The following is a 12,072-nucleotide window of genomic DNA, read 5'->3' on the forward strand; positions in this document are numbered from 1 at the left end:
TATAATGTATTATAGATATGGGCTTCATAGTAAGTGTTACTTCCTATAACAGAATATGTGAGGCTATACTGATAAATGAGATTGAAGATGAAATGATTCAAAGGGGTTTATTTGTCTCACACTCATGCAGTGTAGCACAAGCAGTAAAACTATGGTGTGACATGCTCTGCAGCTAACGATAAGAATAACAAAATTTAATGTTGGAAATAAAATATAATACAGGTTAAGAAAAGACAAGTAAGGTAAAACCTTTAGTAGTAATACCGCAATGGAAGAAAAACTGTAGATTTGAAAATGAATGTCTTCCCTAATTGTCTCCACTTGGCCGAAAGGCATGGCAGAGACTATGTTTTGCACCCTGTCCGTCCGTAGTCCGTCCGTCCGTCCGTCACAGCTAATCTCCGTCCGACTTATGTAAAACTATCATTTTGATATTACTCCTTCAGATTTTATCCAAATTTCACGCAAATCAGTACACATGATCTCTACAGTCATGTGATATTCCATCCTGATTGGTTAAGATTGACATCTAAAGTTTGCAGGAGTGGCCCGTTTTGAACAAAATGCGCAAATCATGAAGGCATTTTGCATGCACATTTGCTCTACATTTAGGAATAAATGCCACCCTTTTAACATTTCCCAATTCTAGCGCCACCAGGAGGCCGAAAAATCATATTACTTCACATTACTCAAATCGGTACACATTATCTTTATAGTCAAGTGATCAAAACGGCTCTGTCCGATTTTTCATATTCCATCCTGATTGGCACAGTCCCAACATTGCTGGCCCACAATAACCTACCTGACCTGGCGAAGACCTGTACTCCGAGGAGCACTTTTTATAGTGACTTCTGGATCTACATGTAGCCTACATTAAAAGGATTGGAGGCCCTACCAACAAATTCACATACAAATTTCCAAACTGTTACATTGTGTGGTAATGCTAATGTTGTTTTATGTCAATACATTACAAAATTGGTAATTGATTAATTCTGAAACAGTGAAATAATACAGTAGTAATGCTAGGCAAACGCTAATGTAAGACTTTGATTCTCAAAATAGAGACTGCCTGTAAAATCAAATGGTGAGCATGACTGATGATGTTCAGAACCTCTGTAACAAACAGGCCCTTCAAGAGATGACAATCTCTGAGTCCTTAGGCATGGATGCCTTCATCAATAAGACTGTAGGCCTTGTTGTACTCTTTTCTTTTTTTTTAAAAGAAGTTTGTCAGTTGATAAAAACATTCTGTCTACCATTAATCAGCTTTGTCTGATATGCTGTTCACCTAGAAATGTCTCAAACGCACAATGATTCGCTGTTTTGGAAAGCAAAAACAAAGGTAATTTTCATCTTTAGAATGCAAAAACAAAAATGCATTCTATATGTAGGATAGCCATGCTGCTGCCTTTTTTTCTTTCTTTTTCTTCTCTTCAGAAAGTATTAATAAATCAAAACTGACAACTGGGCAGGCAACCCCAGCATACAACACAATGTCCAGGAAAATGTGTATTTAGATCAATTAATTAGCCTAAATATAAGCAACCAAGATTCACTGGTCCCTCCTGGATCTTTCAGCGTTGGTGAGCGTTGTCACTTAACAAGAGCTCCATCTAGTGTTCATACCAGGCTAATGCAACCCGAACAGGCAGTATAGGTGCTATGCAGTATCAGAGGGACCCAAACCATGCAAAGACTAGAAAAAGTGCTCCTCGGAGCACAGGTCTCCGCCAGGTCAGGTACGTTATTCTGGCCTCCTGGTGGCGTTATAATAGGCCAATGTGAAAAGGGTGCCATTTATTCTTAGGTCTTTCACGGCAATCAGACACTGCATTCATGATTTGTGGCATTTTGTTCCAAAAATGTGTTTTGCTAAATTAGACCTGCTGGTGGCGCTATAACAGGCCAATGTGAAAAGGGTGGCATTTCTTCCTCGGCCTAGTGGGAATGTGCTTGTGAAAATTCACGGAAATCGCAAGCGGCGTGCATAGTTTGAGGCTTTTTGTTCAAAACGGACCAATCCTGCAAACTTTGGAAGCCAACCATAGGCAATGAGGATGGAATATGGGAAATCGGACAGATTCGGGTTGATCACATGACTATAGAGATACTGTGTACCGATTTGCATGACGTTTGGATAAAATTGTAGGAGTAATGTAAAAAAATGTGTTTTGCACAAATCGGCCTCCTGGTGGCGCTATAACAGGCCCATGTGAAAAAATTGGGGCAGAGGTTCTGAATTGGCATCCAGGGAGTGTGTGTGCACAGTTTCAGAGCGACCGGGCCAACGGTGCCGGAGATTAGCTGCTAACACACACACACACACACACACACACACACACACACACACACACGCACACACACACACACACACACACACACACACACACACACACACGCGGACGGACGGACGGACACACACACACACACACACACACGCGGACGGACGGACGGACGGACGGACGGACGGACGGACGGACGGACGGACGGACGGACGGACGGACGGACGGACGGACGGAAAAACATACTCTCTCACCATGCCTTTCGGCCTGGCGGAGACAAAAATGCCCCCCCCTCACAGAGCCACCCTTATTATTGTAAGCTTGTAGATTGGCTATTTTCACTATAATTTGGGTCCCATGTCTAATTTCACTTTTGGGAAAGTTCGGGAACCACTGCTCTATATGTGTGATCTGTGATTATGTGTTTATATACAGAATGCATTCAACCAGAGGCACTGTATTTTAGGGTGCCTTTGAATCATCGGGAGTCAAGAGATAAGTCTTGCTGAGATGTCTTTATAATATTCTTTTTAATTGGGGAGCAGTAAAATGAATTAACAGGTTAATAAATAACTATAGAAAAATACTAAACAAAGTTAAAAGTGACAACATTACGTACACATTTAAATGATTTAAGAACAAAATGTGTAATTTAATGATTACTATTTAATGAATAAATGATAGATGAGTATTTTAAGAGCCACCCTTATTGTGTAGGCAGTCAGGTAGGAATCAATCAAGCATTCAGGCCTTTATCGTTCTCTTTAGTGTAGCCTACGTCACACGTGCACTCACCACTTGAGGACAAAATGACTCATCTGAACATGTCACTTTCTTCCACATCAGATTTTTTGCATTTCAAATGTGCATTCATCTTTGCGATGAATTGACATTCTCAGTCACCTTTTGGAGAGAAGAGTTGCTTTTCTGCTTTTCCATAAGTATCGCATAAATGCACGAGCATTGCGGCCATCGAATGAATGTGTGTTTTGGATCACAATTCTGTCTCTCCCATACATAGATGGAAATGCAGATGTCACTTTAAGTTTAGTCACAGTTTATATTGAAACTCTAGTCAGTTGGGCAATCTTTGTGACTGAAGCTCTAGCCCAGTAGTTCTCGTGCCAAGGACCCCCAAATTGAAATGTATTTGGCTGCAGAGTTATATTAAAACAATACAAATTATTGAAAAGTTTCCAAACATTTTCGGTATTTTTCAAAGTTTTAAGATGTAGCTACAAAGCTACAGAGCTTGTAGATCTGCTATTTTTGAATAGCCAACCTATGAATGGATAAATGAAGAATCGCATTAGTTCCTGTGGGACACGGAAGTCGCATAGACGGGTTTCCTGTTAGTAAACATGAGAGGAATATGACCGCGCAGCTGCGGGGGGAAGCCTATGGGTGCGTTTGGAAATTACGCACCGGAGCACACTCGCCTATTAGTTTGTATTGGCCAGTGCGCTCACTGCCGCTCAGGGCTGTATTTTCGAACGCGCCTTACCCCCAGGCATGCGCAGATTGCGCATTCTGCTCTGTGATGACGTCGCTCGGAAACCCGTCTATACGCTCAGCAGGACACGGAAGTTGCATACCCTCAACTGTAATCAGCTGTTGGTCTGCTGATTGCTTTCAATCAGCCATGCTTTCCTACACACCAATCACACCTCATTCCCTCAACAAGGCGGTCTGTTTAAATAGGCTTCCTCCTACACTGGATCTCTGCTTTTCAATTGCTGCCACACGCTCCTAGCCTGGTAAACCCTCCCTCCAGAAATCTAATTTCCAGAAATGGAAATGAGATTTCTGGAGGGAGGGTTTACCAGGCTAACACGCTCCTGCTGCTGCTGGCAAAACCTGCCTCCACCACCCCAGCCGTTATCAGAGTATTGCATTAATCAAGCGTTTAAACTGAATGTTTAACTGAAATTCATGTGTGCATGGCTCTTTAATCAACTGGAATTTAATGTTTGCATGGCTCTAATCTGAATGCAATGTTCTATGGCTTTAATGTTTAATGTGACTCAAGTTATTCTGATTAATTATCTTGCTGTGGGCACGCTCTCGTATACCTGTGGGGGGTTTTGTATAGCGTTCCTTGATTTTGCTTAGCATGCTGCTTAGCAAAATGTAGGGAACATCTCAAAGAGCAGCACCATTAACGCCAAGTTTAACTATATTCCATTTGTTGCAATAAATGGTTAAATCTACTTTGACGTGAGTGTTCCTGACAAAGTGACCCCCTGGAAGGCTGGAACCCCTCCAAGGACCGATGGGGGTCCCCGGACCATACTTTGAGAACCAATTTTCTAGCCATCCATGCCGCAATAATGAACGCTCTTTCATAGTCACTTACTTAAATCGAGGTCGTCTGGGCCTGCACAGCATTTTAATACATACCACAGGATGTTAATTGCTTAATTGTATCATGTAGTTTGCCTGTATGAAAGCATGTACATTTGTGATGTTTCTCCTGTTCTTCAGGGGTTTCCTTAATTTGCAACCCACTGATTTATAATAAATTGGATTTCTTTATATAACATGACAAAAAACATCAATAAATGTTTCTGTCTTTAAATGATAGGATGGGCAGATCTTTGCAATGTTACAAAGATGAAAGAAGCATGATTAGACATCCACAAGATAAGGCAAGATAAAGAGTCAACCACTTAACCCTGGCAGTGTTATTGATGTGCTATATCACTGTTTTCCAAACAGTGGGTCGGTACCGGACCTATTTTTGTGGGTCGCGACTGTAAATATCCCTTTTTTCCGTTTCCTATATAAAAATAAATCACAACTTTTCATCAATTAAAAAAACTATTCCAACAAGTATTTCATAAATAAAATCAGACAATCAAATTTCCATAAGAACGTACAGTAAGTAGTGAAAATAAGCGAAACAACGCCTTGTGAGCTTGTAGATCGGCTATTTTCACTATAGTTTGGGTCCCGGGTCATGGTTAATTTCTCTTTTGGGAAAGTTTGGGAACTACTTATCTATACAGTATGTATACATGTGTAATCTGTGATTATGTGTGTATACAGAATGCATTCAACCAGAGGCACTGTATTTTTCGGGTGCCTTTGAATCATTGGGAGTCAAGAGATAAGTCTTGCCGAGATGTCTTTAGAATATTTTTTTTAATTGGGGAGCAGTAGAGTACATAAAATTAATTAACAGGTTAATAAATAACTATATAAAAATACTAAACAGAGTTAAAAGTGACATTACAGAAAAAATACAATTATTTAAGAACAAAATGTGTAATTTAATGATTACATTTACAATTTAGAAGTCATGAGCTCACATGTAACACATGTGGATATCAGAGTTGTTTGATGCATGCACCATTATTCTCTTCCAGAGAACCTTTGAACAGTAACTGTCGAATAAATGATATTTTTTTTATGTAACACACACAGTTGATTGGTCAATCAGCTGACACCTGAAACAGCATCTGTCACAGAGGGTATTATCAACACGTGTATGTGGCATGTTGTAGTTCGTAACCAGGACTTCAGAAAGACTCATTTGGTAGCCCTATCTTCAGGGTTTAATTAATATTTTTCAAAATGTACATGAATAAAAAATAAGAAACAAATTGCACAACTTAATTTGAGCAACAAACCAAAGTGATTAACATTAAGACAAGGAGTATTAGGTAGCCTACTAAAAAAAAGGTTTTAGTTAGCTGAAGAACCTAAAGACATGTTAAGATGAATATTGTCATTATAGCTAAAACATATAGAGAAACTTTGATAAATGATGGAATTAGAAAAGACACTTCTGGTTCACCCTCCACCACCTTTAATCCATCCCTGCAGTCCACGTACTTTGCATATCAAAATGCAGTTATGATCAATTATGACACTGTGCCTTATGGCGCTTATTGCCATGTGACTGGTCTGAGCAATGGCTGTACTTGATGCAGGTCCATTGATCAACATTGAGGTCTCAGGCCACCATTTAAGAAATCAGATCACAGTGTGTTATTGATGAATATGTTGTATCTTTTCTCTTTTGTACCATACAAAGTAGACAGTCTGTCAGAAAAACACTCCAGATTAATCACATCTTGCTTTCATAAACAAATTATGGTGGGAAAATGGGATTACTCCTCCAACAATCCTAGTGAACATGTCTCAACCTTCTCCCAATCCTGTTCCTGTGGGCCTTTTATGTGTGAGTCGGTGCTCCTTCACATATTGTACAGTACACGCCACTCTTATTACTTTGACTTTGCTTTCTGTTTTGGGGCAGCTGAAATGGCTGGTACAGGGGTTGGTTCGGAGTCAGTGGCAGCTGGTTTGATCATACTTAACAAACTATCAAACCTGCAAGAAAAAAGGGACAACATGTTACATCAAACCTTATACACAAGCTTAAGAAAATATTGTGTGGCTTGCATACTGTGTACACCGTAAAATATTCAATGTTAATTCCACTATGAGAGTGTAAAATGGACTCTTACAATTGAGTCCATTTTAACACTTAAATCAGCACCGAGCATTTTACTGTGTAGCTACTTACTGTGATTATTCTCACCTGAATTTTCAAGTGCAGCTTACTTATTGTCCCTACAGATCCTAGTGCTAAAAATATTCACACGGTCAATCTGAATAATTTCACAAGATCTGCGCTGTAACTTACATATCTGTGATTTTCTTTACGACGGCCTTTAACGCTCTAACCAATCTTCTTATCCGTACCTGTGACCATAACAGTGTTAAATACATTGTTAAACATGAAATGATACAAGTCAAGTATATGTGCAGGATTGTATTTGAACAACAGCTACTTAAATTCAACATAATTCATCTCACCTGCTGCTTTTTGTACAATATAGGCATGGAGAAAGCAGAAATCACACCTGCAAAACCAAGATAAAGGTAAGATAACCATTGCAGTCACATTGGTATTCATCAGCACATCTTAATGATAAAGAAATATGTGGAAACTAGACGTTCAGGCTGCATAGCAGCCCTCACACCCATGTCGCATCACCGATCCGCCCAATATGCCCAAATATGGAGATCTCTGTATCTGTCAGGCCTTGTCCCTTTTATGCCCATATGGAGATTATTGATATCATCACTATATGCCCATATATGGCCATGCCCCCTTTTGTGCCCATATATACTGTAGAGCTGACTGATTTGTTTGCGCCTGATTCCATGACGACACACTCCATATTTGGACGTAGCTGCAGAACTCCTTATATGGTTCAGTCATAGTGACATGAGCTGACAATGTGGTCCGCCGGCCCGCCGGTGCTCCATTAAAGGAGTAGTTCACCCAAAACATTACTTATTTTCTTTCAATTACACACCCCATGAAGCCTTGAATTCATGGAGATTTTTTGTTTTTGTCGGATTCCTGAGCCTATAATTTGATGACCATTGACCAGCGGATCCTACTGAGTCTCCTTTTGACCGATGACCCGTTATCAAATTTGGCTCAGGAATGCTACAAAGACAGAAACATCTCCATGAATTCAAGGCTTCATGGGGTGTGTAATTGATAGAAAATGAATCCTCTTTTGGGTGAACTACTCCTTTAAACCAATTTTAATATAAGAAGATGATTATGCTGTGAGGTGTTACTGTGTATTGATTGGTTGTGGTGTGTCAGCAGCCCACCAATTATCACCAGTGTCAGTCCGTTGGTTTCAGCCCCCACATAGGTCAGCAAATACAGGAGCCCAGCAAACTGACAAACAGAGAAGGACAAATTTGACTAAACTTTTCCTGTAACATACAGTGGGCTATAACAGGGGTTTCCAAACCTTTTCAGCCTGAGACCCAAAAGAGATTTTTGGTATCTCTCTGGGACCCAAACTTAAAAACATGACATTATTAATGAACCACTTACTCCCCTTTCAAAAGTATGTGAACATAGCAGATCTACAAGTGCACAACAAATCATGATGGCAAGTGTTTTGAACTTGTAGATGTGCTTTTTTCACTATTAAAAAAAAGAAATTTTAAATTTCTGAGGAAAAAAAACGTTTGTTATTCTGAAAATCTTTTGAAAGATTTTTGCAATTCTCAAAAAAAGGTTTTCCTATTTTGGAGAAACACTGGGCTATACAGGTAAACATAGTAATGTCTTGTCTCCTAAAGCTGTTGACATATCAGTGAGACAAGATTCAGCTTGTTAAAGGGGTAGTTCACCTAAAATAAAAAAAACTCTGAGTGCTGGATAATACATCTACATAGTTTCGAGTTGGCGCGAGTACTTAAATAGAAAATGGTTCTTAATGAAACTGTGACATAGTTCTTATTGAAACTGTGACAAACAAGGTCTGTGGATTATCGTGAGTAGGCTTAGCCATGTCATGATTTTTACATTTTGCTGTTTTGAGCTCCGCAAACCAAATGCCGCGGAGCTCCTTTTTATTGAGGTGATGGCAGAAAATCCCATTGAAACTATCTGGGTGGATAGCACTCTGGGAAGAGGGAAATACTATTATGTTCCTTTTTGTGTTTTGAATGAACTGCCCCTTTTATGTTGTATGATTCACAGACAACTCTTCCTCCACTATCTTTGAATGCTAACAGATAGTCTGTAACTACGCGTCCTGAAAGCTGCAAAGGTGTTTGGTGGGAACTTTATAACATTGTGTGAGCCAACAGTCTGGACAGACAACTCACAGACCTTGATAGAGTCAATCATGCTGCCGATGAAGAGCAGGTTTTTGAGCTCTGTGAACGCAAAGGCAATGAGAAGCACTATCTCCTCTACCAGCTTCACCGTCTGTCCGTCTGTCAGAGTTTTGTCTTCATCCAGGTAGGATCTGAGGAGACACACACACAGACAAATATTTGCACTTATTTTAAGAGGTATATTTTCACTAATACACTGGACTTAAGTGAAATGGGGCAGCCTTGGCTCAGCAGGTAGAGTGGCAGTTTGGTAAGCAGAAGGTTCCCTGTGTGATCCCTGGCCCCTGCTGTCATCGAACCCCTATCTGCTCCCAGTGAACAGCTTGGTGCCTTGCATGGTTGCCACCTGTGTATCCGCGTGCGTGTGCGTGTGCGTGTGCGTGTGCGTGTGCGCGTGTGTGTGCGCGTGTGTGTGTGTGTGTGTGTGTGTGTGTGTGTGTGTGTGTGTGCGCATAACGCACTTTGAATAAAGGTGCTATAGAAATGCAGACCCTTTACCGTACAGTATGGCTATTTCATCGTGGAGGCAGCTTTTGTACTCTGCACTCCAGTGTACTCACTGGAAGGGATGCACACATTCCGGGTTCCAGTGCAGCACTTCAAGGAGTTTATAGTAGAGGCGAAGTTGGAAGGTTATACAAGTGATGCCCAGGCAGAGGTAAGAGACCACAGTGACAGCGCTGAGCTGAAACAGGCAGGCCAGGCCCACCACCAGGCCCGTGAACAGCACTCCAGTCTTTTTGACATTCCGCCAATAAACAAGATCCACAAGAGCTAAGAAAGACAGAGTGAGAAATTGATGTGTTAGAACTTAGAAACAATGTGGTCTCTTGGTTGGCTGTCTGTATAGATAGAGTGAGAAAGGACAATAGATAGAGTGAGAATGTGACAAGCTTTTGACAAGCTTTTGACCTTTTTCAATGAAATCTGTTTTTTTTTTCAGGAGAATAAGTATAAAATAAACTACAATGGGAAAATTGCAGGTACAGAGAGATTAGAAGTAGAATTGCTCTGCCACAGTTATGGATCTCCTTAACCCCCCCCCCCCCCCCCCCTCACAGAGGTAAACAGAGATACATGTCCACAGATATGCCAGTTTAAATCACCACTTAACATACAGTAGACTACAACTACACAATTGCAGTGTGCATTTTATTATTATTTATTTCAAGAAAGGTGTTCCAGCAGTCTCTTAAATGAGATCAGTATCATGCATAAGGTAACTCACACCCACTCACACGATGTACGGGAAATCTGCACCGTCAGATTTACATTTAAAGTTTCAAATGAGTACCCTAGCTGCACTTTCATCTGGTGGTAATTACCTGATTAAAACCTGACACACACACACACACACACACACACACACACACACACACACACACACACACACACACACACACACACACACACACACACACACACACACACACACACACACACAGGCAATTTTATGGGGGGGGGGGGGGGGGGCAGCCCAACTGGTCTATTGATTAATAGATTTTTCTTCTATTAATTACTTGATTAATATATTGATGTATTCTTTTACATATTTGTTAGCATAGAAGTGGCATTACTGTAATTAGATTGTGTCTATTTAAAGCCTGCCAAGTATATACTTATATAATACTAATAATAAGCTGTTAATAAGGTGACATCAGGCACAGAGTTCTCTCTCTTTGATCTCCCACACAGCTTGACCAACTCTGCAGGAGTACACTGTACACATAAGCTGTGACACAGTCACTTACATGGAAAAACATTGGCCTGTCTGCTAGTTAATTGTTTTATTGGCTTAAGTTCTTTGCGGATAGTTACAGATTTGTTGCCATAGATATCTGATTCATGTTAACTCAAACCACCTTTTCTTTTGTGTTATTTCACACACAAACTCAGGCATGTTCTCCTCTGTAATACCTGAATGCTCAACCCAGTTACCCTCTGGTACAAAGGATTCTTTGACCAGTAGATCATTTCCATTGTGTACCAACAATTTAGCTAAATGGTATCAACCCATACCATTTTAAAGAGGTTGCATGTAGAGTTTTCTTTTCTTCTTTTTTTCTCCTCTTGGCAAAATCTTGCCCCGTTTATTTCCTAACCCTAAACCTATACCCAAACCTTAATCTAATTCTCACCGTAATGCTGAAATCCACCCTTTCCCTAATTAGGTCTAGAGAGGATGGCCCTTCAACAGCCTTCTCTATAGTGTCTGATTGTGTAGTGTGGGGGTATATATATTTAGATCATAAGATTGCCAAAGCACAGATTACAAACACACATGTAAATAAACACTAACCTAAACATTCATCTTCTTTTTATTTAACCCTTAGCCAACCTGCAATGCTCAGTGACTAGATCAAGTTGGATCAAATATCAACAGAGACATCAGTCTCTTCAGCCAAATTGAAACACAGAGTGAAAGGTTATACGTAGAGTAGCCTACATGCACTCTCCACAACACATGTAGTCAGTGACTCAACGATCATAATCAAATCCTCTATTTACCAACCAAAAGACCAAAGAACATTAGCCAGGCTCTACATTTGACTGGTCACTCTATTCAGAAAACAACTGCCTTTATGAGGAAAAATAATCAAGTCAAATACATGGTGGTTCATCTTCCACCCTTCACCGCTTCTAGCCAGCTGGGATACGTCAGTGTCTGCTGTGATCCATTCAACCCAAAGCTGTCACGGTCCATACTCTTACCTTTGATGGCCATTTCAGTAGTGATCCTGCTACTCTTCTCACTCTTCTAGTTCCTCGTCGTGCCGCTGCTGGAGGCCCCACCAAGCTTTTTTTTAGCCACCAGTGCACAGTCAGCAATATAAGGCCTGGCTGGCCTAATTTTATCCTGTATTGGATACCCCCTGTTTGAATTCACACACATGCAAATACACACCCACAGGGAGAGAGAGGGAGAGAGGGTGGGGGGGGGGAGGTCGGGGGGAATTTGAGACATCAGCATGTGCTCAACTGAAGACAGTCCCTTAGTTCGGCGAGACTTACAGTATGTTTACTTAGCCAGTACTGGCCAAGTGTACTTACTGTAATGTCCTCAGACAGCCTTGTTCACCAAGCTGGATTCAGTCCTGATGGATTTGATTGCAATTTGCAA

General features: G+C 40.7%; 1 protein-coding gene across 1 annotated transcript; it reads right to left on the reverse strand.

The window, feature by feature from the left end:
- Positions 1-5,407: 5,407 nt before the first annotated feature.
- On the reverse strand, positions 5,408-11,798 carry rtn2b (reticulon 2b). Its single transcript, XM_084073168.1, has 7 exons — positions 11,664-11,798; positions 9,512-9,725; positions 8,944-9,082; positions 7,926-7,995; positions 7,110-7,156; positions 6,937-6,995; positions 5,408-6,620 (listed from the first exon to the last, which is right to left on the reverse strand). Exons 1-7 carry the CDS (start codon positions 11,674-11,676, stop codon positions 6,515-6,517), a joined length of 648 nt encoding a protein of 215 aa, XP_083929294.1. The 5' UTR covers positions 11,677-11,798; the 3' UTR covers positions 5,408-6,514.
- Positions 11,799-12,072: the final 274 nt, after the last annotated feature.

The sequence above is a fragment of the Gymnoscopelus microlampas genome (genome assembly GCF_963454915.1).
Source record: "Gymnoscopelus microlampas genome assembly, chromosome: 12".
In the NCBI taxonomy this organism is placed as follows: Eukaryota; Metazoa; Chordata; class Actinopteri; order Myctophiformes; family Myctophidae; genus Gymnoscopelus; species Gymnoscopelus microlampas.

Bases quoted from the DNA above. Each gene is read 5' to 3' on its own strand.
- rtn2b (XM_084073168.1), bottom strand. The intron at 9,083-9,511 runs GTGAGTACACTG...GTGTCTCCTCAG, and splicing joins GAATGTGTGCATCCCTTCCA to ATCCTACCTGGATGAAGACA. The intron at 7,157-7,925 runs GTGGGCTGCTGA...TTGGTTTTGCAG, and splicing joins ACTGACACTGGTGATAATTG to GTGTGATTTCTGCTTTCTCC.